Source organism: Delphinapterus leucas, chromosome X (genome assembly GCF_059928025.1).
Source record: "Delphinapterus leucas isolate spDelLeu-1000000601 "Yukka" chromosome X, BTC_Dleu_Yukka2, whole genome shotgun sequence".
In the NCBI taxonomy this organism is placed as follows: Eukaryota; Metazoa; Chordata; class Mammalia; order Artiodactyla; family Monodontidae; genus Delphinapterus; species Delphinapterus leucas.
This window is the reverse complement of record NC_143150.1, coordinates 122,485,320-122,512,491: the sequence shown is the minus strand read 5'-3', so window position 1 is coordinate 122,512,491 and position 27,172 is coordinate 122,485,320. Positions and strand designations below refer to the sequence as shown.

Genomic DNA, 27,172 nt, shown 5'->3' with positions numbered 1-27,172 from the left:
TGTCACAAATGGCAAGATTTCATTCTTTATTCTGGCTGAATAGTATTCCATTTTGTGTGTGTGTGTGTGTGTGTGTATACACACACACATACTGCATCTTCTTTATCCATTCATCTGCTGATGGGCACTTAGGTTGTTTCAACCTTTTAGTGTTTGGTTTTTGATGAAGTCTTCTTTTGTTCCCTGTATACTTGTTTTTTTCCCTTAGTTCCTTTTTTTGGTATGTATTTGTCGCTTTCCTTCACATGGAAATGTTTCTCAAATGTCTGGTGACCTTTGACCGTTGGTATTGAACACCAAGACACCTACAAGCCTTTTGGCCATCCTGTGAGGCTGGCAGGGACTCTGGTGAGGGGTGATGGAGCAGTGTGTCAGTTGTGGCCTGGCAGGAAACAGATGCTGCACTTAAACTGGGCCATGGAGAAAGGTTTAATAAGGGATCATTTATGAAGATGTGGGCAGGGTTCAGGGGGAAGAGCAAAGATTAGATCAGTATGCTGTGGCCCAAAGGGCAGAAGGAGGGAGTCATGTTTGGAACTCCCTGAGGGTCTCCACACGGGAGGGCAGGGGTCAGGAGCTGTGGTCTTCAGCACAAGAACACAGCCGGTCGGTGACACGGAAGGGAGGGCGTGAAGGGACTATATGCCCTGACTTCTCTCTCCTCCTGCCGTTCATCCCTGCCAGTGCCGTCCACTGGATGAACTTGACACAAAGCCATCCATACTTCCAGTGCCCAGAGTGGGCTGGAGGAGGACCAAGGATGGAAGAGGAAGGCCTCCTTCACAGCCTGTATCAGTCTGGGTCTGTCAGGAGAACAGAAGCCACTCTGCATGTTTCAGGTATAAAAAGTCGAATGTAGAATTAGGGGCTTGCTTGGGGGTTGGAAGAGCTGGAGTGGGTGGTGAGGATAGAGGTCAGAGTTGCTGCCCAAAAGGTCAGAAGAGCTGACACTTGAGCGCCTTGGCCCAAAGCTCCAGAATTGCATGCTGCGGCAATTCTCAAGAATCTCTGAGAAGATTCTCCCACCAATCGTCCCAGTTTACAGTGGCAAAGTGTTCTCAAAAGCTTAACGGGAAGCCGCTGTGAATCCCATCCGCCCACGTGTCTGGTTTCCACAACCTCCAGGGAACTAGTGTTTGGTTTCATTTTCTTGCACGTCTGCATCCGGGGATCTTTCCTCTCGGCCCCCTTGGTTTTCTGGAGAAGGAGCCTCCCATTCCCCACCCGTGGCAGGGAGGAGCACCAGGCTTGGTCACTAGGGTTCCAGGAACTGGATCCTGTCGGGGTTACTGTCTGGCGGGGCAGGGTCAGGAGAGGACCGAGGGTCCAGCCACTCAGTGTGCAGACGGCAACACTCTCGCCTGAATTCTGCTCATCCAAAGTGCTCGCTTCCCGGGGTCCGCTGAAGACCTCTATTTGGCAGCTTCCTGCTAAGCCTGATACCCCTCCCAGGCTGCTGTTTGAACCCCACCAGCGCCTTGAAATGTCTAGTCCTGTGCTGTTTCCTCTCCTGTTCTCCTTGTCCTTGTGGGTGGAGTCCCTCTTTATTCCTTTATCATCATTTTCCTGGGATTTGAGAGGGAAAGATGGTGACACATGTAGCCAGTGTGCTTGGATGAACCAGAAGCGCGTATTTCTTAAGACTGCTACAAATTGTCAAATTAGATGCTCACTTTAAGGTCCTGTAATAATAATTTTGGAATGTTTATTTGTTCAATTATAGTCATTATTTATTCTAAGGTATTCAAATAACGAAAACTATGAAATCGTATAACAACCTTTAAAAACAACCTTTTTTGTTACTAAAATGATGCTCATTAAAGAAAATCTGGAATAGTGCCAGACACTAGCTAAGCACTTTGCAAGCATTAGTCCATTATAGCCTCAGGCCAATCGATTTTCCAGGTGAGGAAGCTGAGGCACAGAAAGGTTCAGAAAGCTCCCAAGACCGGGAGCCAGTTAGTCCCGGGTAAAGCCTGAATCGTTCATTCCCAGGCCAGTGGCTGCACCCACATCCTCTGCTGGTTCAGAAAATAGAAGGAAAAATGACCAAATACAGCCACGTGATTCCAAGATGGCCTTTTAACCTTTTGGAGTATTTGCTGCCATAGTTTTGAATGTATTTTCTAAGTTAAAAGGCAATTTTAAGTATAGGGTATGTGAAGATATGTATTCTGTGTTTTATCACTTGGTGTTATGCCATAAACATTTTGTATATATACAAATTTCATACCAAGCAAAACACTCTTAAGGATCCATTTACATTTTATATTAAGGCCACTGAATAGGAATTTTAAACCATGAAAAAAAATTGGATTGCTTTGTTCAACTTTAGACAACTCTGTAGTTTCTAATGGGATCAGACACAGCTGTCTTTACATTGCCAGACCTCCCTGCTGAGGGACATGGGGCATTTAGCTTCTCTGAACTTGAGTCTCCTCACTTGTAAAACGGGGATAGTAACATCTTACACTGTTGTCATGAGAATGTAAACGAGGATAGAAGGGTATCAGAGCTCCCTGCTTCTCCATAAATGGTAGTGATTATCTTAAGGTAGATTTTCAAAAGATAGGTAACACACTGTGTTTTTGTGTAAGGTTCAACCTTTTTACTCCTTTATTTGGCCACTGAGAAAAGGTCTGGTCTCTACTTGATAGGCTACTGGTGTTGTTTACAGTTAGGAAAGACTGAGGCGTATATAAAACTTCTCCAAAAATTTAATTATGAACACATGGCAGTGTTCCTTTAAAGATTCCCTTTTGTTCAGGACATTTTCTGGGAAGCGACTGGTTAGATAGATGATCGTCCTTAGATCATGCGGGGGTGACGGGGGAGAAGAATGTCAGGCTAAAGATCACTACACTTACGACCTGAGGTCAGCTGAGAGAGTGGGCGGCTGGGGAGGTAGCTAGTTTCCCGAAAAGAGCTTTGCCTCATTAAAGAGTGTCAGAGAATTCCTTAAGCATTTTTATCAGGAATTCTAATTTATTCCCAGAAGGTTATGAAATAATGTTCTCAAAAAGTTCTGTTCCAGACAGGTTTAATATTTCACAATCGAATTTATGAGAAAAGGAAAAGGTGTTTTGGGAATCCTCCAAGACAAAAGTCCTTCCTCCCCAAGGTTCTCATTTTCTATCATTAGAGCACCAAAGAGAGTCACAAACTAAAAAAAAAAAAATACAATTATAGTGTGTGGAGATCTTCATATATCTTAGTATCATTACACATTTAGAAAATGCCTGAAGGAATATTCCATCAGAAGTTAATAGTGATTATCAATTATCTCTGTAATAACCAATAATTGTGAACTTATGGAAGATTTTTACCTTCTATACTATATCTTTGTTTTATTTTAAAAAATAAAAAAAAAAATGAACAGTTATTACTTTTGTAATAATAATAAACAGCAAATCCGTTTTCCCGGCTCAGAGGTGTGTGTCGCTGGTAGCTCCATTGAGACTCTTTTCAAGGATCAACCAGTTTGTCAGATGACCACACAGGTCATCTGGGCTCCAGGGAGCCGAGGTCCAGCGAGGTTCTCACACTTGAGCTGGATCATAATTCCCTAGAGGGCTGGTTCAAACTTGGATCACTGGGGCCCCCACAGAGTTCCAGATTCAAAAGGCCTGGGGAGGGGTCCACAGTGTGCATTGCTAAGTTCCCACGTGCCGCTGTAGCAGCTGCTGCTCTGGGGACCACACTTTAAGAACCCCTGTAGCCCAGGGAAAAAAACGAACAGGGGACTCAAAGTCGAACAAACATGTACATAGACTCATTTGTCTTATTTTTTTAGATTCTACATATAAGTGATATTATATTTGTCTTTGTCTGACTTACTTCACTTGGTATGATAATTTCTAGGTCCATTCATGTTGCTGCAAATGGCGTTATTTCATTTTTTTATGGCTGAGTAGTATTCCATTCCATTATATATATATATATATATATATTTTTTTTTTTTTTTTTTTTTCTTCACATCTTAAACCAGTTGTCTGTTGATGGGCACTTGGGTTGTTTCCATGTCTTGGCTATTGTAACTAGTGCTGCTATGAACATTAGGGTGCATGTATCTTTTTTTAAAATAAATTTATTTATTTATTTATATTTATATAAATTTATTTATTTATTTAGGCTGCATTGGGTCTTCGTTGCTACAGTAAGCAGGGGCTTCTCTTGTTGCAGAGCACGGGCTCTAAGTGTGAAGGCTTCAGTGGTTGTGGCACACGGGCTCAGTAGTTGTGGCTCGTGGGCTCTAGAGCGCAGGCTCTGTAGTTGTGGCGCACGGGCTTAGTTGCTCTGCAGCATGTGGGATCTTCCTGGATCAGGGCTCAAACCCGTGTCCCCTGCATTGGCAGGCGGATTCTTAACCACTGTGCCACCAGGGAAGTCCTGCATGTGTCTTTTCAAATTAGAGTTTTCATTTCCGGATATATGCCCAGGAGTGGGATTGCTGAATCATACAGTAGCTCTGTCTTTAATGTTTTGAGGAACCTCCATGCTGTTCTCCATAGTGGCTGCACCAATTTACATTCCAACTAACAGTGCAGTCCCTCCACACCCTCTCCAGCATGTATTATTTGTGGACTTGTTGATGATGGCGATTTGACCCATGTGAGGTGGTACCTCATTGTGGTTTTGATTTGCATTTCTCTAATAATTAGCGATTATTTTTTTCATGTGCCGTCTGTATGTCTTCTTTGGAGAAATGTCTGTTTAGGTCTTCTGCCCTTTTTTTTTTTTTTTTTTTTTTTTTTTGCGGTATGCGGGCCTCTCACTGCTGTGGCCTCTCCCGTTGCGGAGCACAGGCTCCGGACACGCAGGCTCAAGGGCCATGGCTCACGGGCCTAGCCGCTCTGCGGCATGTGGGATCTTCCCGAACTGGGGCACAAACCCGTGTCTCCTGCATCAGCAGGCGGACTCTCAACCACTGCGCCACCAGGGAAGCCCTTCTGCCCATTTTTTGATTGGGTTGTGTTTTTCAATATTGAGTTGTGTGAGCTGTTTGTATATTTTGGAAATTTGCATCATTTGCAAATATTTTCACCCGTTCCATTGGTTGGCTTTTTGTTTTCTTGATGGTTTCCTTTGCTGTGCAAAAGCTTTTAAGTTTGATTAGGTCCCATTTGTTTATGTTTGCTTTTATTTCTTTTGCCTTGGGAGACTGATCTAAGAAAATATTGCTGCGATTTACATCGGAGAATGTTTTGCCTATGTTCTCTTCTGGGAGTTTTATGGTGTCATGTCTTAAATTTAGGTTCTTAAACCATTTTGAGTTTATTTTTGTATATGGTGTGAGGGAGTGTTCTAATATCATTGATTTACATGAGGCTGTCCAGCCTTCCCAACACCACTTACAGAAACAGACTCAAAGATATAGAAAACAAACTTATGGTAACCAAAGGGGAAGGGGAGGGGGGGAGGGATAAATTAGGAGTATGGGGTTAACAGATACAAACTACTATACATAAAATAGATAAACGACAAGGGTCTACTGTATAGCACAGAGAACTATATCCAGTACCTTGTAATAATCTATAATGGAAAATAATCTGAAAAAATATGTATATATAACTGAATCACTTTGCTGTATACCTGAAAGTAACCCAACATTGTAAAGCAACTATACTTCAATAAAAAAGTGAAAAAAGTAGAAACAAACAAACAGACAAAAAGCCAAACAAAGATGAACTTGATTTACTTCCCACTTTTGCCTCCAGCTGGCCTGTAATTATTTTTGAGGAGAGGAACTTGATTTGACTGGCTCTATATAACAAGAAGTTGTGCCAGAAAAGGGTTTCACGCTACCTTATTACAGGCAGACCTCAGAGATATTGCTGGTTGGGTTCCAGACCACAGCAATAAGGCAAATATCTCAATCAAATGAGTCACAGACATTTTTTGGTTTCCTAGTGCATATAAGACTTACGTTTACACTATACTGTAGTCTATTAAGTGTGCTATCGCATTATTGCTAAAAAATGCTAACCATCAGCCTCCAGCAAGTCCTAGTAACATCAAAGATCACCATAATAAATATAATAATAATGGAAAAGTTTCACATATTGTGAGAATCACACAGACATGACACAGAGACATGAAGTGAGCAAATGCTGTTGGGAATAGGGAGTAAATGGACTTGGCTCGAGGCAGGGTTGCCACAGACCTTCAGTTTGTAAGAAATGCAGTATCTGTGAAGTGCAATAGAGCAAAGTGCAGTAAAACGAGGTACACCTGTAACTGGGCGCCTGGTTCAGAGGCTTTTCAATTAAGTCCTGTGGTGTCTGGGGCTTGAGGACCCATCTGGGTTGGCTGTGTTCACAACCTGGGGTGTGGCCGTGGCTCATCACCCTCAGCTCAGGTCACTGGCTGTGGTTTCTCTTGAATCCTGAAGAGGTGACACTGAGGGTGATGGGGTAGCAGTTATTGCAATACTGATGTCCTGTTTGGGAAGTTATGTGGGGCTGTTAATGGAGGGGGCAAAACACAGGGAAAACCATCCCCACCAGGCCCCACAAATGCAGTAACTCTCTCTTTTTTTATTGTGGTAAGATAAACATAAAATTTAACATTGCAGCCATCTTTAAGTGCATAGTTCAGATGGAACAATGTGAATGTAGTGTACATTCACATTGTTCCATCCATCTCTGGAACTTTCTCATCTTCCCAAACTGAAACTCTGCCCCCATTATCACTCTTTTATTTTATTTATTTATTTACCTATAGGCCGCACCAAGTGACATGCGGGGATCTTAGTTCCCAGACCAGGGATCGAACCTGAGCCGCCTGCAGTGGAAGCAGAGTCTTAACCACTGGACCGCCAGGGAGGTCCCACTCTTTTCAAATATATAACAGTCTTTGTTGAGATATAGTTCACATACTATCAATTCACCTATTTTAAGGTATATAATCTAACAGTTTTCTAGTGTCTTCCTAGAGTTGTACAACTATGACCACAATCAATTTTAAAACGTTTTTGTTACTCCCAAAGGAAACTCTGTACCCATTAGCAGTCACTCCCCAATTCCCCCAGTCCTCTCCCCCAGCCCCTCATCATCTTTCTGTCTCTTTAGATTTGCCTGTTCTAGACATCTCATGTTAACAGAATTACATGATTATGTGTCCTTTTATATCTGGCTTCTTTCAATTAGCATCAGGTTTTCAAGGATTATCCATGCTGTAGCATGGATCACTGCTTCATTCCCTTTTGTATTCACTCTTAAGAAGATTCAGATTTGAACTCAGTATCTCCTCCCCACCCGCAATGGCTTCCTCCTCCACTTGATTTATCTCTCCGTCTACTCAGCTTCCAAACCAGCTAACAAAATCTTTCTTTCAAATCCTCCATCTGTGTTCCCTACCCTCTCTCCAAATCCACTGCCTCACCAGATCTGTCAAATGTGGTTCACAAACAACTCTAGAACGTGACCTCTCCTTGCAGTCAGTGTCAACGCCATCACGTTTCTTGCCTTTAATATCTCTGGCTTGTCCATGGCCTCCTGTTTTCAGGCTCTCCTTCCTCCAGTCCCGCTTCTGTGGGGTGATCAGTTACCTTCCTGAAATCGGTCTGCTTGGAAACCTGTGCTCCTCCCATGGCCGGCAGGGTCTTGTTCACACTGGGCCTGGTGCAGAGACCTCCTCCAATCAGACTTTTGGCCACACTCCCGCCCTTTCCACACAAGCTGCCTTGCAAGATCATCTGTTCCCCAGACTCAGCATTCTCACGTGTCCTTCCCTCTGTCTGGAGTGCCGGGGCTCCAACAGAACACCAGTCTGTGATGGGGCCTCTGAACAATCCCTACTTTTAAATCTTCGTTACTGGTAAGATCAAAAGCTCCCTATTGGGTTTTTTTTTAACTTTTTATTTTATATTGGAGTATAGTTGATTAACCATGTTGTGTTAGCTTCAGGTGTACAGCAAAGTGATTCAGTTATACGTATACATGTATCTATTCTTTTTTAAATTTCTTTTCCCATTTAGGTTGTTCCATAATATTGAGCAGAGTTCCCTGTGCTATACAGTAGGTCCTTGTTGGTTATCTATTTTAAATATAGCAGTGTATACATGTCAATCCCAAACTCCGAGTTTATCCCTCCCTCCCTGCCCCCCACCCTTCCCCTCTGGTAACCATAAGTCCGTTCTGTAAGTCTGTGAGTCTGTTTCTGTTTTGTAAATAAGTTCATTTGTTATCATTTGTTGTTTAGAATCTGCATATATTTGTTTTTCTCTGTCTGACTTACGTCACTCAGTATGACAATATCTAGGTCCGTGCATGTTGCTGCAAATGGCATAAAGCCCCCTATTGTTGATTAGCTCCTGTTTAAAAAAATTGGCCTGTCGGGATGGTTTATTCTGATGTTAAACGCCAATTACTCTATTTAAAGTTGTGTATATTTATTACAATGCATATTTCACACACATGATCTTAAAATAATGTCCAATGCTTTTGGAAGTTTTTTGGGAATATCACTTGATTCACTTTTTAATTGTGAAAATGCCCTTCTTTGCACAGGACCCCTTGTAATCTTGGGGGGAAGGAGGCCAGGTAGAGTAGGTAGAAAATAGTAGAAACCATGTTGTTTGTTAATCTCCTAGGACTGTTCTCCCAATTTCCTATTTTCTTAGACAAAGCAGTGTTGTGAAAAGGATGGAAAATGTTCTTGGCAAGTTAGTCTGTACACTGGGGCTCTTGTCGTGTGTTTTAGATGCAAGTTCCTCTGACTGATCAACTTTGAAGTCAGTTACTCAGGCATTCTTTGGATTTGTTAACAAGAACACCTATTCCTGTTTTATGTTCTGGTGGGAGAGCACATTTCATCTCCTACTTACTTCCTTTGTGTTTTCCTTTACAAAGCAAGCCTTTCCTACAAACTTTGTAAAAATAATCATAGTTTAGTTTTTTAAACAATCTGCTTCTCTGAGTTGATTAGTTTTTGTCTCCGTAGAGCTGGTAAAACCAGTTTTCTTAGATGTATTGCGAAGGATTCAATGAAAAAGATAAAATGGGCGATGAGTGGGTCATTCTATGAGTGGTTATCAAGTGGAGTCAACCGGATAGAGCTAGCGAGAAGTTATCTCTGTGGCTTGATCTGGGCAGGTGACCTTTAACCCAGTATGCATGATGCAAAGGAAGGCGGGAAAAGCCTGCCTCAAAACTGTGAGCACGGAGCCTTGACCGCTTGCTCAACATGCTGTCTGCAGGGTTTCTCCTTAAACTTGCACCCACCCATTTGAGAATTTGAGGGGCGTCATGTCCACATTAAACATTACTGTGGTGTTCTCAATGGTGATTTTTCTCTTTCCCTCATTTCTTTCTATTTATTAATTGGAATTCCTCAGTAAGGAAGACTTGGCCCCTCTCCCTGACGTATTTACTTATTTAGTCAATTATTTATTTATATCCATAGGGACAGGACTTTTATTCTTTGGGTTATAATCCAATAAAATCGTTATTTATTTTGTTCCTTGGGTTGTTCCAGCTTTGGCCTTTGGGAGCTCTTTTGATGCCCTTTTGACTTGCCCCGTCATTTTTATTGATCACTTCCTATTTTCTGGCACCATGAGGTTTCTACATTTCTCCATAAAGCTCGTCAGAAGCACCAGATAATGACTGTCTTTTGTAAAGCACTCTGCATGTAATTTATATTAATGTAAAGATGATATTAAAGGTTATCAAAGCAAATTATCATTCATCACATGCAAATTACAGATGTCAAGTCCAAGAGCGAGAGCGTGACAGGCTGTGAGCGCTACACAGGCAGAGGCTCAATGCCTTCCACTGCACCCAAAATGTTATCCCCACTGAGTGACACAGTGGGGCCTTTTCACGTGACGGCGTTTTTAAGTGTGACAGTTCAGCTACTCTCCATTCCCCCAAATGCCTCATTTACTCTGGTAGAAATGGGAGTTCAGTGGGACAAAGATGTGGTATTAAATACGATTGTATTTCTCTAGTCATATTCATGAGATGAATTCACATAATTTGAAATAGTGCACTAATTATTTCTGTTAAAAGATACTTTCGTAAGAGGGAGGCAGGATGAGGAATTATACATCTACTCTTATCAGCAGCTGGATTTGAATCTTGATTTTAACTTTCCTGTGCTAGTCAGCAAAAGTTTCTCAAAGGAGAAATGAAAGGACAATAGGAATAATTCAGAAGAACCAAACAATAAGTCGGGGGGGGTGGAGGGGAAGGAATGTCCATCTTTATAATTTAGAGCAATTCAAAATGAAAAAAGTCTATAGTGTTATGGATAGAACTGATACAACTTAGTTTACTTAAGGCATTAAAATGAGAGCACAGCTCAGGAATTTTCAAAAATATTGTCGCTGTCAATTTCTCTTCTGTGATAAAATGACAAATTTGTCCATGTAGGAAGCATACCCAGATCAAGGAATAGGGACACAGGACTCTGGGTCAAGAAGGAAAACATATGTTCTGAAATAGACCAGAGCCAAAACAAGACACAAAAGTTCAGGTCGTCTGTCTTTGCCGGTCTGAAGCTGGGAGAACAAGTAAAGAAGATTGTCTTCTCCAAGTAGGACAGAGGTGAATCAGATTAAGACAGGACATAAGACACGCTGCTGATGTGTTTTTGTTTTTTTCCCTACAGAGTTCAGCCACCAGTTTGCTGTTTTAGGGTGGGGTTCAAGGAACAAAAGTCCCAGCAACAGTGGGCCTTAGCCAGGCTCTATGAGTTTCAGTGTTTGTCAGCTCTAAGATCATATCACAAGGTCTCATCGCCCTGATATGCAAGGCATGTAATGAGTGAGGTGCCATGGCGCCTGGAGCAAGTCTAGCTGAGCATTCATCTGTGCCTTCAACGCTTCAGATTCTTAATTTCCATGTTCTTTAATCCCTTCCATAGGAGTCTGTCAGTGATGTCACTACCACTTTCTCAGGAGCCGTGTTGGATGGGTCTTCTGCCCCTTGATTAGTCTCTTGTTTAGATTGCTCTGACACACACACAAAGTATTTAGAAAGATGATGCTACTGATCTCTTGTTGGTAAAGACCCTGACTTTGAGTATTTTTTTAAGCTAATGAAACAATTATAAGTACACCTTTCTGCAGAAATCCCAGGATGTAACCAATTTACAAGAGTTGTCCCAACATTATAGGTGAGGCATGGAGACAGCGTATATTGGGTAAGGGGTCAGCTTTTATTTGTCACTTGTGGATCCACTAACCTTCAGCCTCCTCCATTTTTCAGGGGCTAATAATTTAATTTCTTTAAAAAATTTAATTTCTTTATTGTCTTTATTTTCTCTCTTCCTGAATGTCTCCCATCTATTTCACTATCTCTTCCTACCACCAGATGGTGGAAAGGGAAAAGGAAATAACGAGACGGTAAATGAATGTGGTGGCTGTCAGAGTATGGTGAAAAGTGTGGTAGTGAATGGACCCCAAAAGGAGCTTGTGAGTTCCCCGTGAATTACCACGAATTCCGTTTTCATTTTAGTGCCCACTCAAGGGTAGCCAGCCCAGGTCTGGGGGTCAATATGGCACAGTGATGCCTGTTGGGGAGGAACTGCCTCAGTGGATTCCTCGGAACATGAGAGCCTGGGAACATCGCTGAGCAATGAACCCCACCTGACCCAGGCATTCGGGTGCGGGGTTAGGGGTCCCTATGAAGGTCGGTGTGGGGCGATGCAGCCCACCGGCTTCGTTTCTCTTTCTGCATCTCCATCCCACCACCTCCTACAAGCCGAACTCGCACCTGGCCTGCCGTACCCACGCTGCACTGAAGGGAAATAGCGTTTCTCTCCCTCCATGGGATGAACCCCTTCTCCTTCCCAACAGCCCCCTCTGTGAAGCCTTCTGGGTTGCCTCGACACCCCGGGGTTACCTGTTAGCACACTCAGCAGGTGTTCGACCCCTCACCTTCCCATGGTTTCTCCTCCCCCAGTCTGTCCTCCACCTCACATCGCACCTTCGGGGTCGGCTCCTTCCACCTCCTTTCCCACGTGCCACTACACTCGGACGCGCCCTCCCCCCCTCGCTCCCCTCGCTCCTCTCCCTCCCCTCCTCTGGTCTCGAGGAGTCTCGCGGCATTTCCCGGGGCATTAGACGAGCCGCCGAGGGTGGGGGGCGGCCTCGCGGAGCTGGGTCCCTCCCCACTGGGCGGCAAGGGGGGCGCCGGAGCGCAGCCGTCACAGGGACGCCCCGGGCGCCAGCCCCGCCCTTGAAGGCCCCGCCCCTAGAAGGCCCCGCCCCCGCCCCGGCGGCCGCGCGTCCCCGGCAGGCGGAGCCGCAGGAGCATCGCGGCGGCGGCGGCGGCGACGGCGGCGGCGGCGGCGGCGGCGGCGGCGGCGACGACACGACGACGACGACGACGACGGCGACGACGACGAGGAGGAGGAGGGGAGTGCGGGCGGCGCGGCCGCGGCTGCCAGGCGCTGGGCTGGGCGGCGCTTTTTTTTTTTTTTTTTTTTTCCGCAATTTCCACTGGCGGGGAGCAGGAAACCCGGCGCAGCCGGGCGCAGCGGGCCGCGATACAGCAGCAGCAGGAGTCGCCCCGGGCCAGCAGCGGCGGGGGCACCAGAGGCAGCAGCGGGCGGCGCTGAGCCGCCGCGGCCGCCGCTACTAAGGAAGAAGCCGGCCCAGACGCCGCCGCGTCCCTATCCCTGCGCCCACATCCCGGTTCCCCGGTTCCCGCGCCCGGGTCCCGGCGCCCCGACCCCCGCGTCCGCCTCCGCTAACTTTCATGCTGCCTCGGCGGCCAGGCCCGGCTCGACGCCAATGGGTGAGTGGGGGGCGCCCGGGTGCCCACCTCAGCCTGGGGGCGGCGCGCCTGTCCCGGGACCGCGGAGCCGAGGAGGGCGCCCCGGGAGCAAGGCCCCAGCTGGTGACACCGCTGTGGGCACCCTGCCTGCGTCGCGCACCCCCCATTCACTCCCACTCGCGCCCGCGTCCCTGAGCGGCGCCGACGGGAACCCCGCGGGGGCTTGGGCGGAGGATCGCGGGGGCCGGCCCGGGGCGGCTGGGGCTGAGGGATGCGGGGGGTGTGGTTGGCTTTTCGGGTGGGCGGGGAGAGTTTTGGCCATTTTTTCGCCCCCGGCGCGCCTTCCTCTGCGTTGGGGACGCAGGTACCAGGAGCTGGTGGGCTCGGGCCCTGCGCAGGGCTTGATGTGCCCGCCTGGCCTCGCCGCAGGGGAAGCCGGAATCGCGGGGTCTCGGGGCGGCCGGGGGCCGGGTGCCTTTGCGGGGGGATGACGTGGTGGGGGGGCGGGAAACGCCCCAGTACCCGGCCTGGCGTGCGGTCCTCGGGTCCGGAGCGCCTGACCCGCCTCCCTTAGCGTCCCTCTTCCTCCCAGCCCTGACCCCCTCTCTGCCAGCCTGCATTCCTCCAGCCTGGCAAGCTCTCCGCTCGGTGATGCTCAAAGGCCACTTCCCACATCCTCTAAGTCTGCAGGCTTGGGGAACTGGAAACGGTGATTTAGTCCTTGATTTACTGGTCGAAGATCAGTTCCAAGTAGGCAACTAACTGTGAGGCCCCCTGGGTCCCATCTGGTATAGACCCAGGAGTATTGGAGCCACGTTGCCCAGAGGACCTGGCACTTTATTGGGCAATGGGCTTGAGAGTGCCAGCGCTAATGTTTGGCTCACCCAGGTAATATTCTTGCTGGCAGCCAATCTGTTTTCATGCCGCTGGCAGATTACTTTAGGGTGTTTCTAGGCCAAGCATAGGAAGACTGTAGATTATAATAAATCATAGTGAAGTGAGACCTTTCTGTGTTCAGGTCATAGGATTTAGGTAGGCGAGTCAGACAGTGATCGGCCAGCAGTCTTGGGAGGCTCGTGAAGACAGATGCACTGGAAGTGGGGAGGTTTAACCCTGTCAGTTGTTGACAGGCAAAGTTCAAATCCCATTTGTGGTCATTTGCCATAAATCGTTTTCCTTTTCCAAAGTGGTGACGATCTGACGGCCTCTCAACTTCAATGTCACTTTTTTCTCAGTGCCCTTCTCTGATCCCTGCACCACTCCCAGTCTAAATCAGTTCCTTTCTGTTACCCTTTCTCCTTAAAAAAAATTGGCAGTATTACATATTTATTTGAGCTTAACATTTCTGTCTCCTACTGTAAGCTCCATGACCATGGGGACATTGCTGTGTTGCACTGTTTTGCTCAGCACTGTTTTCTTTGGTACCTGGCACAGAGCAGGCCCTAAATAGATATTTATTGAATCAATGAATGAATGAGTGAATGAATGAGGAGGTAGGAAACCCTCCTACTCTATGGAAGGCAGAACACTTAGCTTGGCGCTCTTGTTTTGCTTTGGCACCTAATAAGATGATTTAGTTCATTAACGAAGTATATACTTTAAACATCACCCGTTACTTTCACAACAGATTGGTTTCTCCTGAGGTAACCAAAAATGCTGTTTTGATCACCTTTCGTTTTGGGTGGGTCACCTAAAGGGTTGCACACAAAAAAAGATGTTAGATCCAAATGTCTTCTCCCGTGGCTGGACTCTGTTTTCTGTATCTCAGTGGGGGAGAGGACGGAGTTCTGTTTAAGAAGAAACAGACCTGTTTATCATTCAAGTCTGAACTGTTTTCATTATCAAGAACCTCCTAGGAAAATTAGAAAGTGCTTCTGCAGTTTATAGTCGTTTCAGGCTTAATGTTTTTTTTTTGTTGTTTTTTCTTTTGCGGTACGCGGGCCTCTCACTGTTGTGGCCTCTCCCGTTGCGGAGCACAGGCTCCGGACGCGCAGGCTCAGCGGCCGTGGCCCACGGGCCCAGCCGCTCCGCGGCACGTGGGATCCTCCCAGACCGGGGCACGAACCCGCATCCCCTGCGCCGGCAGGCGGACCCTCAACCACTGCGCCACCAGGGAAGCCCGGCTTAGTCTTTTTTACTGTAACTATTACAAAGTGTGGGGGGGGGGGGCGCCGAAAGTGATTTTCATTTATTTCAGGTGTTAATACTTTGAGGCGCTAAGAGTAAAATGGATGCCGTCATTTAGTTCATGAAAATGTTTAGAGTGGGATTTGAGATGCTGGTAGTAGTTTGGGGGCTAAAGATCACGTGCTGTTTTCTTAAGCATCTTCAGCAGTGTATTTGTGATGAAGTACAGGTATTTAACAATTTATTCTGTATGTCTTCCAGTGGAGACACCTAACAGTGCTGTTTCTGAAGCAGGTGTGTGTGTACACACAGGCACACCCCCCTTCCCCAGTCTCCCATATCTCTTTGGTTTTCAGAAGATTTGTCCAGTTTATCAGTTTGATATACTTCCATTCTTACCGGGTCTGATAAGGATTTTTCCCTTGATGGATAACACAGTAAAGCTGTATTACATAGTCTTTGATCTGAAAAACAACTGCAAAGTATCAAATCTCTAACACTGAAATGAAGCCAGTTAGCTGTGAAATGGCCTCTTACAAAAGCCCAGTCAGAATGTGCCATCTGAGTTTGCGGGGAGATGCCTTCAGTGCCAGATGCAGGGAAAGGGTCTTGTAACTACAGCTGCACAAATATTATTACCAGTGAAATTTGTGAGTCGTGGAGGATGTGCAAACCCAGCGAAGGATTTCCATTGAAAGAATTCCAGAGTAACAACAAAGTTTGGACTGTCGTTAGCACTGTATCGTATTGGTGGTGCTAGACTGCTTTATGCTAAATCAGCTAAAGCTAAAATGAGTATAACGTTTGCCTCCACAAACAGGCTCCAGTTAGAAATGGAAGAAAAGACTCCACCTTTATCAATCATGACCTTTACTTTACTACCTTCCATCCATCATGGCTGGGGCAAAGCCTTGCTACCCTCCTGGTTGCACAGACCTTGCTTATTTCTTCTCAGACGGCTTCAGTTCTTCTTGTGTTACTGACATTCTCTGATTAACCTTCGTATTTGTAATTGTTGTTTTTTTTAAAAAAATATATTTATTTATTTATTTTTGGCTGCGTTGGGTCTTCGTTGCTGCACGCGGGCTTTCTCTAGTTGCAGCGAGCGGGGGCTACTCTTCGTTGCAGTGCTCAGGCTTCTCATTGTGGTGGCTTCTCTTGTTGCAGAGCATGGGCTCTAGGCGCGTGGGCTTCAGTAGTTGTGGCACACGGGCTCAGTAGTTGTGGCTTGCGGGCTCTAGAGCGCAGGCTCAGTAGTTGTGGTGCACGGGCTTAGTTGCTCCGTGGCATGTGAGAACTTCCTGGACCAGGGCTCGAACCCATGTCCCCTGCATTGGCAGGCGGATTCTTAACCACTGCACCACCAGGGTAGTCCCTGTAATTGTTTTAAAGTCGGTTGCACACAGTGGTCAGTATTCATCCATTTATCCATCTATCCGTCCAATATTTATTGACCTCCTGCTTTGTGCCCAGTGTTGTGCCAGCAGCAGGCGCACAGCACACACAGACCTGCCGGCTTGGGCTTCTCAGTCTAGTGGGAGAGGTGGGCTTGAGTGCCGTACTTACAACGATGTGTAATTATAAGCCCAGGTGGGTCTCCTGAAAGGAGATTAGAGAGGGGGTATCTGACTTAGGCTGCAGAGGGGTAGACAGTGTCTTTGAGGAGACTGTGTTTGAGTTGAAATGTGCAAGTTGGCTAGGAGCCATCACTGCCCTCCATCTCCCCGCCCCCCCCCCTCAGGAGCACCTGCAGTGGAACAACCGTGTACCATGGGGACCCGCGGGGCATCACAGCGAGAGGGGGTCAGGAAGGACCACACGTAGCAGTGGGGCCTGTGTCTGGTGCTTTGGGGAGCGTTTAAGGAAGCCGGGTGTCGCTCTGGATTGGATGCTCTCAGGAAGCAGGGGTTGAGTCCTGATCAGGCGTCTTAATCTTCTTACCCGAGAAGCGGGGAAAACCAAAGGCTGGGATTGGTGAAGAAGCAGCAGTCTCTTCTAGGAGCCAGGACCCAGGGACGTTGGGGTGACTTTGGTGGTTTGGACAAGTTCCTGCTTTGTCCGTGTTTTGACATGATTACGGAGTGGTCTTGTCAAGTATGTGATGAGTGGGGGCAGCGAGTAGGAGGTGGTAGGGTGGGGAGAGTGGCTATCTAGGTATATTCGGGGGTGACTTCCTTAACATCGGCCAGCTCCAGTCTGGGGACTGTTGTTCAGCATTCAGAGAATGGACAGCTCACATGCTCTACCCGGGATAGATCCAGAGGAACAGAACAAGCTGCTGAGAACCAAGAAGCAGCACGGCCCTTAATGGGAAAGGTGCAGGGCAGCAAAGTACTGGAATCCTTTCAGTGTGAGAGAAGGAGGGTCTCTAATGCTGTGGTTCTCAGAATGTGGTCCCCTGGTCAGCTGCTTCAGCCTCCCCAGATCCTGTTAGAGATACCAGTTCTCTGGCCCCAATTCTACCCACTGAGTGGGCAACTCTGAGGGTGGAGCCCAGAAATCTGTGTATTCATGAGCCCTCCAGAGGGTTCTGGTGCGTGGTCAAGGTCAAGTATAGAACCTCATTGCCTTGCAGATGAGAAAGCTGAGGTCCAGAGGGCGTGGGTACATGGGCACTCTGGTCATAAAATAAGATGCTGTTATAAGTGACATAAGACCTCAGAGAAGGAGAAAAATGTGCTCCTAGTTCAGAACAAGCCTCTCCTGGAGTTACTAGAACAGTTCAGTGTTGATTCATCCATGAATCCAGTCCAAGCCAAACCACCTCCAGCACCTGGGCATTAGTGACGCTAGCTGGCCCATCTCAGTGTTAGTCACTTGGAGTATCACACAGGTGTTTCCCATCATCCCTTTTTTCCCCTCCGTCATCTTTACAAGGGGCATTAAAAATATATTATTAGCATTATGAGGGTTTTTGATATTTGTTTGTGATTTTCTATACCTGGTTGCCTGTATTAGCTTCCAATTGCTGCTGTAACAAATTACCACAAACTTGGTGCCTAAAACACCACAGGTTTATTATCTTGAAGTTCTGGAGTTCAGAGTCCAGCAAGGTTTCATCAGGCTAAAATCTAGATGTTGGCAGGACTGCCTTCCTTCTGGAGGCCTAGGGGAGAGCCCCTTTTCTGTTTTTTTTTTTTTCCAGTTTCTAGAGTCTGCCCACATTGCCTGGCTCATGGCTCCCTTCCACCTCCCAGGCCAGCAATGGGCCAGTCACGTCTCTCTCAGTGTATCACTCTGATACTGATTCTTCTGCCTCTCTCTTCCGCGTTTAAGGAGGGTATGAGCTGCATTTGTTTGGTCATTGTGTCCCTGTGCCTGGCTCATGGTAAGCTTAAAATTAAGATTGGTTGAGTTCATTATTATTCTTGACCACCTAGCTAACTTCCCCCAGGTGTGTCCTAGACATCTCAAACAGAGCCTGCTGCAAACTGAGCTCAGCATTTCTCCTCCATAACACCCATCCTGACTCATTCATTCCCCATGTCATTGCGGGTATTACCACCTTTCCTGTCATTTCCATCGGTATCTGCCCATTGCCTTGCCTCTTCTTCCTTCCCCCTGCCCCTATCTCAGCCCCTTCCAAAGGGCAGTCAAGTCCCAAATGTTTCTGAAATTGACCCCATGCCTTGACTGTTCTGCAGATGCTTTCCATCCTGAATGCCTTAGCAAAGGTTTCATGAAGCTGAGTAGTCACCCTTGCCTTCTTCTGTTCCATGCTTGTTCAGGCCTCTGAGCCTCTCCCATGTCATTCTCTTGACGGGGAATAGATTTCACTCTCTTCTCTGCCTTGTAGTGTCCGTGTATTAGTTTCCTCTTTCTGCTTTAACAAATGACTACAAACCCAGTGGCTTAAAACAACATAAATTTATAATCTTACACTTCTGGGAGTCAGAGATCTAAAATGCGTTTTACTGGGATGGTATCAAAGTGTTGGCAGGGATGTGTTTCCTTCTGGAGGCTCCAGGGGAGAAATCATTTCCTTGCCTTTTCCAGCTTCTAAAGGCAGCCTGCATTCCTTGGCTTGTGGCTTCATCACTCTAGCCTCTGCTTCTGTCCTCACATCTCCTTCTCTCTTACTCTGACCCTCTTGCCTTCATTTTATAAGGACTGTTGTATTATACTGGGCCCACCCGGATAATCCAGGACACCCTCCCCATCTGAAGACCCTTAGTCACATCTGCAAGGTCCCTTTTGCCATGGAGGGTAGCATATTCACAGGTTCTGGGGACTAGTATGTGGACATTTTGCGGGTGAGTATTATTCAGCCTACCACACCCCTTATTCATCTTTTGAGGCCTGTTCCAAAGGTTTCTGTACAACACTTCGTCTTGTATTAAGTCTGTTCATCTCTGACTGGGTGTCCCCAACTACACTGCCCTGGCTCATTGCCTGGCATACGGTAAGTGCCATATGTTAATGAATGAATGAATAAATGAATAACCCTTTCACCCAAGTACAGTTGCTGTTTGAAATTCTCTGAGGCTATTGGCCGCCAGGAGTGTGTGTGCACTTCTGTAAAATCCCCCAGGCAGAGCGTGATGACAAGGTCTGTTTGCTGACAGTTCACGGTGGCCTGCACTGCAGTGGGTGAGAAGGGTAGTGCCACATGTGTCACATGGCTTCAACAAAGAGCTACAAGTTTAAGATAGCACATTCTCTCTGGCAGTGATTCTCAACCAGGGGCAATTCTGCTCCCCCCTCCCAGGGGGACATTTGGCAGTGTCTGGAGGTGGCAGCTGGTGGGGAAGGGGCAGCCTACTGGCATCTGGTGGGCGGAGGCCAGGGACGCTGCTCCACGTCCTGCAAGGCACAGGTAGCCCCAGCACGGTTATCCGGCCCCGAGTGCTGGGGAAGCCTGCTCTGGGCGTTACACAGATGGTCAAAGCATCGTTTCCTTCCTTCATCCTCAGCTGCTCTGGAGCATAAGGTTTTCCCCTGTGGCCACGGCCTTTGTTTTATGAATGAACCAAGAAGTCGCTGGAGAGCAGGACTCTTTGGCACTTCTTCACCATCACCGTTTCGTCCTTTGAGTAGAAAGTGTCTTAATACAGCTCTCGACCCCCTTCTGTCCATACCTGGGTCGTGAAGGTGTTGAACTTGCTTCTTGCATGCGTGGCTCCCCTGATGTTTTGCCTTCCTAGTGGGATGTGCTTATGTGCTGGGTGACAGATGAAGAGTCCTTTTGCCACCCACGCATGGGTCCCTGGAGCCGAAATGCTGGCAGGGCCCTTGGCAGTCGTGGCCCACACCCTCAGATGATGGAACTGAGACTCAGAGAGGCAAAGTGACATGAGCCCCCAGCTGCAGAACCCAGCTCCCTTTCAGTGTGAGAGAACCAGCCACCTGTATAGGTGCTCAATAATTATCAGGCTCCCGCTTCCCCCCAGTGAGGTGCTTTCTGCAGCCTGTTTCCCTGGTAAGTTTTTTTAAACAGCTTTATTGAGATATTACTCAGATATCATACAGTTCACCCATCTAAAGTGTGCAATTCAATGTTTTTTTGTATATCACATTCATTTTTATTTTTAAATATTTATTTATTTTTGGCTGCGTTGGGTCTTCGTTGCTGCGCGCGGGCTTTTCTCTAGTTGTGGCGAGCGGGGGCTACTCTTCATTGCGGTGTGTGGGCTTCTCATTGCAGTGGCTTCTCTTGTTGCAGAGCACGGGCTCTAGGCGGGCTTCAGTAGTTGCAGCATGTGGGCTCAGTAGTTGTGGCTCGCGGGCTCTAGAGCGCAGGCTCAGTAGTTGTGGTGCACGGGCTTAGTTGCTCTGCTGCATGTGGGATCTTCCCCACATTCATGTTTAAAATTATGGTAAAACATACATAACAGAATTTGCCGTTCTAACCATTTTTAAGTGCACAGCTTAGTGGCATGACGTACATTCCCAGTGTTGTGCAACCAGCGCCACTATCTATTTCGAAAACTTTTTCATCACCCCTCCCTGTGAGTTTCTAACTGGAAGGTTAGGATCCGTGTCCCCTGGAGGGCTTCCTGGACCACTCAGCCATTTTGGGGAACACATGGTAGAAGCCCAAGGATCCCAGTTAAGATTCCAAAGGAATACAGGAAAAGAGAAAGTATGGTTTTGTTGTCTTTTAATGGTTTTCGCTGATGTTTCCTCTGGGGCGGTACTTCATTTTTGCTCTGTCCCTCCACACAGCTCCGTTGGTTCCATCCCTTTCATCCTGTGGGGGAATTCTGATTTTCTTTCTACATCCTGAAGCACTTGTGAGTTAGTTGCTCGGGCAACTTCCTTGGCAGTTACTGGGCTCCATTAAGAATATTTCAAATGTGGGAGAAAAGACTGCGGTGCCAAACTGGTCTCTGGAATCCACACGTGGAGACTTGATGGAGTGCCACGTTTCTTTGCTTCTGTTCCTTCAGTTGGCAAAGGTACACCGGCAACTGGTTGGTGATGAGCGCTTGGTTTTCAACTTGATTGTTCTTTTATGGGTAAACATCTTACAGGCAGTCCTGTACATTAGGGGACACTTAAACAAAGCCAAATGGAGCTCGTGGACCTTACCTCACTAGTAAACTATGCTTACAGTTAGGCTCAGGAGGAAAAAACACTGATAACAACAACAAAAAATCCTGGGATATTTGTCCTTCCTGAATGGTATTCAGTTGGCAAGAAAAGCCCAGTAAAGGCCTCAGCTTATTTCCTTCCAGTGGCCTGGGAAGTGGTGGGGCCACTGCAGGAGTCTGGTCTGTCCCCAGGCTCAGGGGACAGAGCGGCAAGATGAAGTGCTATCCAATTCATGCTGCTGGTTCTTCCTCAGTGTCTTGGATTAAATACTATAAATATTTTAGTACTGATTAATTACTCATTTTGCATAACAAATCTAAGTCCTTAAGCACCCAACTGCAGCATGTATAAACAGTTGAAAATACCAGCTCTTTAAACTTCAACTTCCTACCAGTCAGTGTTCAAACATCAGCCCTTTTGTTTTTGCCGGATTTTTCTGGACTCTTCTAGACTTGGAGGACTTGGGGCCCAGTTCTAGGTCTGGTCCTGTGGGGCTGCACCAGTTTTATCCATGGCATGCCCACTCCCTGTGTGAAAAGTCTTTAATTAGTTTAGTGTCCTCTCTAATTATTCCAGCTACTTCTCATTTTTGCGCCTGGGGCTAGAAGGAGGTGCTTGAACCTTGTTTGGGATGAGAGCTGGGAAAGTCTGCCCTGGCTTCGCTTTTCCCCACCCCACAGCCAGCTTCTCCGTGGATCCGCATCTTCTGCGCCAGACCCTTCTGGATGCTACCTTTGGCTACCTTCTGCTTGAGTAGTTTCCGTGCTCACTTGGCGAAATTCACTGGTCATGAATAACTTTGTAAACGGGCTTTGCCTTTCTCCTATTTTGATCATTAAACACACACACACACACACACACACACACACACACACAAAACCTCTTGACAACTTGAACAAAATGGGATAGTTTTCACCATTTAACCAGTGATTTCTCAGTGGCCCTTTGTTCTCAATAAAATATTAGATGGAGCACAGAGGTGCAAACCCAAAGACGTCCGTCAATTAGCTCATCAGTGGTACCTAAGGCAGGTTGGGCAACGTGTTTGTTAATTGACAGTGACCTTTTTTTTTTTTTTTTGGCTTAATTGCTACCTTTGTCGGGAATGAAATGAAATGAAAGTAATTAGCTTTGGGTGGGGGGGGGCGTTGAGAGGGGAGAAGGCAGGTAGGTGTGTCACCAGTTGAAGAAACAATTTGAAAGGGGCTGCAGTTTGCCCTGTTTCATGTTTGCCGGGCAGAGACACTGCAGCTGCTTGCCGGAGAAGTGTTTAAATTGTTTTTTAGAGTTAGTTTTTAGAATAGGTTATACATCCACATGACTCAAAATTCACAAGGTGAACAGTGGTCACTAAAAAGTCTCCTTCCCATCCCAGTCCTCCGGCTATCCAGTGACTCTCCCCATATACTGTTGATATTTCCCGTGAATTCTTCCAGGGAGACTTGGTGCCTATACCAGCAGATAGGGATTTCTGTTATCCTCCCGCCCCCTCCACTTCACTTCTTGATTAATTGACGATGGGAGGACTTTCTAGCTGGTGATCTTTTCCCCTGGGGATGTGCATGGGAACCCCGTGCCTGGGTTCTCCCCATCCGACTTTGGTGGGGAGACAGGTGGATTGTGGAAGCGTTCTCCAGGAAGTTCTGCCGTGCACTCCTGATCTCAACTGAGCTGGGTGCTGAACCGGTAGAAACTTGATCCTGGATCTTACACGATCTCGACCTCACTTCTGAACTGAGTTAGGAGATGTCTTCCCACTTTGATGTCGTGTGTGTAGTAAGGACTTTCTTCAAGTGAGGAAGCCAAGCAGAGCCTGCTAACCTGAAAAAGGGGGTTATTCTGGGGCCACAGGGGCCTCTCGTGCAGCCCAAAGGCCCCAAGGAGTCCCAGAACCAGGGATGGGCCAGCTGCCCGGTGTGCCCTTCTGCCATCTCTCCTCCCTGCCCCTGTCCCCTTTCTTTTTTTCTTTCTTTTTATTTTTTTGCGGTACGCGGGCCCCTCACTGTTGTGGTCTCTCCCGTTGCGGAGCACAGGCTCCGGACGCGCAGGCTCAACGGCCATGGCTCACGGGCCCAGCCGCTCCACGGCGTGTGGGATCTTCCCGGACCGGGGCACGAACCCGTGTCCCCTGCATCGGCAGGCGGACTCCCAACCACTGCACCACCAGGGAAGCCCACTGTCCCCTTTCTTTGTGCAGTCACTCACGGGGTACGTGCCACAGTTCCAACCTCTTGTTCAGAGTTACTTGATTCGATCCCAGTTCCAGATTCCCATTAGGGTGACTCCGAGCCCCATGGAGGGTGTCGCCCCTGGAGACACACAAGTGGCTGCTGTTCTCCCACATCTGTGAGGCAAGGGACTGCCCGGTTCCAGTCCTGTGTCAGTGTTTAAGGAGGGCCTCCTCGGTGCCAGGTGAATGCTAGGTGCTGGGACAGTCCTGACCAGAACGCAGCCCTGTCCCTCGGAGATGGGGATGTCTGGGGGCCACTCCTGGGGCAGGTGCTCTACATGCGGATGCTTGAAAGCCATAAGCCAGCATACCTGAAGGTGCCCTGTGCCCACTTTTCCCGGCTTTCTCTTGACAAAGGGGCGGTTGGTGTGAGGTGGTGCCTTCAAGGGTGATCCTTCAAGGGTGATCCGGCCACCTTTGGAGTCCCCCTCACAAGGCTCCCCTGAGGGGTGGCTCCTGGCCTTGCTGGGCACCGATATGCTTCCGAGCAAATCACGGCTGTTTTTACCCTTTGAGACCCTGAGTCGTGTGACTGATCTTGGTTTTTCCTTTTGAGTTGGCAGCACTTAAAAAAGTGTGGATGTGACTTTGGGGGCACTTGGAGGGGTCGATGCATTTGTGACAGGGGGCAGGGTGCATTTGTGACATTGTCTGGCTCTTTTAGGGAGCCTGTGGGTTTTTAAATGGAGGAAAAGATGAAGACGTGAAAAACAGCCACCGCCTGGCCTGGTGAGTTAACCGCTGGAGCCGGGTGATGTCGGTGAAGGGGGCAGGGGACTGTGGCTGCTGTGTCCGCTGTCCGCCTCTCTCCGCCCTCCCGCCTTCTCTCTTCTCTTTTTCTCCTCTGTTCCCTCCCCTCCCCCACCCCTCCCCACACCTCTGTACCCCCACTTTCCATTTCTCCCCAACTTTCTCTTCCCTCCAGCCTTCTCTCTCCCCTCACTGCCCACCCACCCACCCATGCCTGACCCTCCCTCCTGCTCTTTCTCTCTCCACTTCCCTTCGCCCCCCCCCCCCCCGGTTTTGCCCCTCCCCCCTCTCCTTCACTCTCTCTTTCTCACACCCTCCCCCCTCCTCCCCACCCCTCCTCTCCCATCCCCGTGTCTGTCCCCCTTCTCCTCCAGGTCCCTCTGTCCACACCTTCTCCCCGCCTCACTCCCTGCTTGCTCTTCCCCCTTCCTACTAAGTCCCTCCTCCTCACCCCCCACTTGCTTCTCCCCCTTCCTACTAAGTCCCTCCTCTTCCTCCTCTTTCTCCTCCCTGTCTTCCCACCCCTCCACCTCCCCATCCCCCTCTGTCCCCAAACTCCCCTTCTCTCCCCCTCTTTCTTTCCCTCAATCCCTCTCTCTTCTCTCCTCTCCCCCATCTCTCCCTCCCCCAGCTCTCTCCCTTGAACACTCCCCTTCCCTCTCTGGTCTCTTGCCCCCCTCTGCCTACACTCTCTCCCTCAAGCCCCTTTCTCTCCTGAAATCCCCCCTGCCTCACAGCCCTCCCATTTCTCCCTCTAAGCCCTGCCCACATGGTACTGCCCCTGCCTCAGCATCTTCAGCTGATAGCACCGCCTCCTTTGCGCTGCTGGAGCTGGGTGAAGCTCGTGTATTCAGTGCAGTCTAAGGTCAAGATGGCCACATGAGGATGTGCGGGAAGGGCTTCTGCCCACCCCTCAGGGACCGGGTGACCAGCTCCCCTGCCATTGAGGGCGGTTGTCTTAAAGGATAACCTCTTCTCCTATGATGGTATAGAGGGCTCCATCCCTGACCGAGGGGAGGGGCAGATTCTAGGATGGGTGTGTCTTATTCTAGTTCCAATATTCTCTAACCTTGAAAAAAATTTTTGTTATAAATATATAGTGACTCTATAATAGAGTTTAGAAAATAGGAAGCGGGAAAATTTATTATTATTATTTTTTGCTGTATGCCTAGTTCTTCCCTTCCTGTTACCCTCTAGACTCAGTAAAATCCTCTTTAAATAATGTCTTCTGGTCCCAGCCACACGGCAGAGTATTAAGGGGAGGTCATGGTGGTGGCCATGTCGATGCCTAAGAGCCCTACAAAGTCAAAGGAGTCTGGAAGCAAGAGAATTTAAATCAAGCCCTCATACAGTACCCCAGTACAACCACTTTCATTTTATTTTGGTGTATGTCTTTTTAGACTTATTACTATATACTTGAAGATAATGTAATATATGGATAATATTAATATATGTAGTATATATAATTGTACATCCTGGTTTTTTTGTTTGTTTGTTCGTTTTTACTTCATAGTCATCTCCAAAGCTAGTGTTTGTAGTAGCTGAGTATGTGAGTTCCTGAATCTTAACTTATGTAACCATTTCCCTACCATCTGAGTATTTAGGTTGCTTCCATAATCTTGATATTATAAGTAAGGATGGCGTGGACACTATTTTCCTTTTTATCCTTTAAGGAAATCAGGTTGTACACAGGGTGACATTCCACATCCATTCTTTGTTTCCGTAGCCTCCACATGACTGGAGTGGCCCATGCTGATGAATATGATGGTAAGTCCATGAGAGTCATTACATGTGCATTGGCAGGGTACTTGCCATTCCTGCGTTTGCTTTCAGTTTTAGTTCAAGAAACTCTGCTCATATGGCTTATCATCCCTTCTATGCTGTGTGTGTGTGTGTGTGTGTGTGTGTGTGCGCGCGCGCGCACGTGTGTGAGTGACAGAGACAGAGAGAGAGGGGAGAGAGGGAGACATCTCTGAAGGAGACTGCTGGTGGGGCTTTCCTATTCCACAACGCGTTCATATTCATCACACCATTCTGAGATGATTAATCCTGGTTCAGTGCTCAGGCATGAGAATAGGGAATACACAGTGAAAGGTAAAACCCTCAAGGACTTGGTTCCTTCTCTTCTCTTTCTTTCCCCCTTCCCTCCCTCCCTCCTTCCACTTCACACCCAGACTGGCATTTTAAAGGGATTTTGTTTTCCAGAACCACAGGGAGAATTGCGTCCCAAAGGCCCTGTGTCCTCAATGGGACTTCACGTTTGGCTGGGATATGGGTCCAACTCCCATGCTGACGAGGGAAAGGTCGTGGCTGTGATAACCGTCCTGTGATTTCCTAGCTTAGCTTTGTGTCATTGTGATACACTCCCCTGAAAAAATTGGGCTTTTGGCTTCAAAGGGCATCAGATAAGCGTGGCTAGAACCCCAGGATCCAGGCTGGGAGAACCATCTCGAAGCCTGCCTTCTTGACGCATCAGTTTTGTTAACGCACAGCACTGTGTAAAGCATTCGTTCCTCAACCACCATGTGCATGTCAAATGCCTGCTCGTGTACCTGGCCACAAAGGAGCTGAATATTTATGATGCCCTTTCAAGGCCAAGTGTCTGTGAAACTTTTAAACTTTATAATAACACGTGTTAGGAAACCTTGGTAGCTAAAGGGTACCGTATCCTTTCTCCCTTTGTTTCAGTTTCAAATTATGAACATAACTGGCCTGCACTGGCAGGACAAACAAGACACTTGATTCAGGACTGCCGTATATTGGAATTCAGTTAGATTCTACAAGTCTTCATTGAGCGCCTGTTAGG

General features: G+C 47.6%; 1 protein-coding gene across 1 annotated transcript in view; it reads left to right on the top strand.

Annotated features, from left to right (window-relative positions):
• Window positions 1–12,421: 12,421 nt before the first annotated feature.
• The window catches only part of LOC149744404 (uncharacterized), a 109,920-nt gene continuing 95,169 nt past the window's right edge, over window positions 12,422–27,172 (top strand). Inside the window, exon 1 of the mRNA XM_089904790.1 lies at window positions 12,422–12,746. Coding sequence (XP_089760916.1) covers window positions 12,743–12,746 — 4 coding nt within the window. The 5' untranslated portion in view covers window positions 12,422–12,742. The remainder of the gene's footprint in view (window positions 12,747–27,172) is intronic.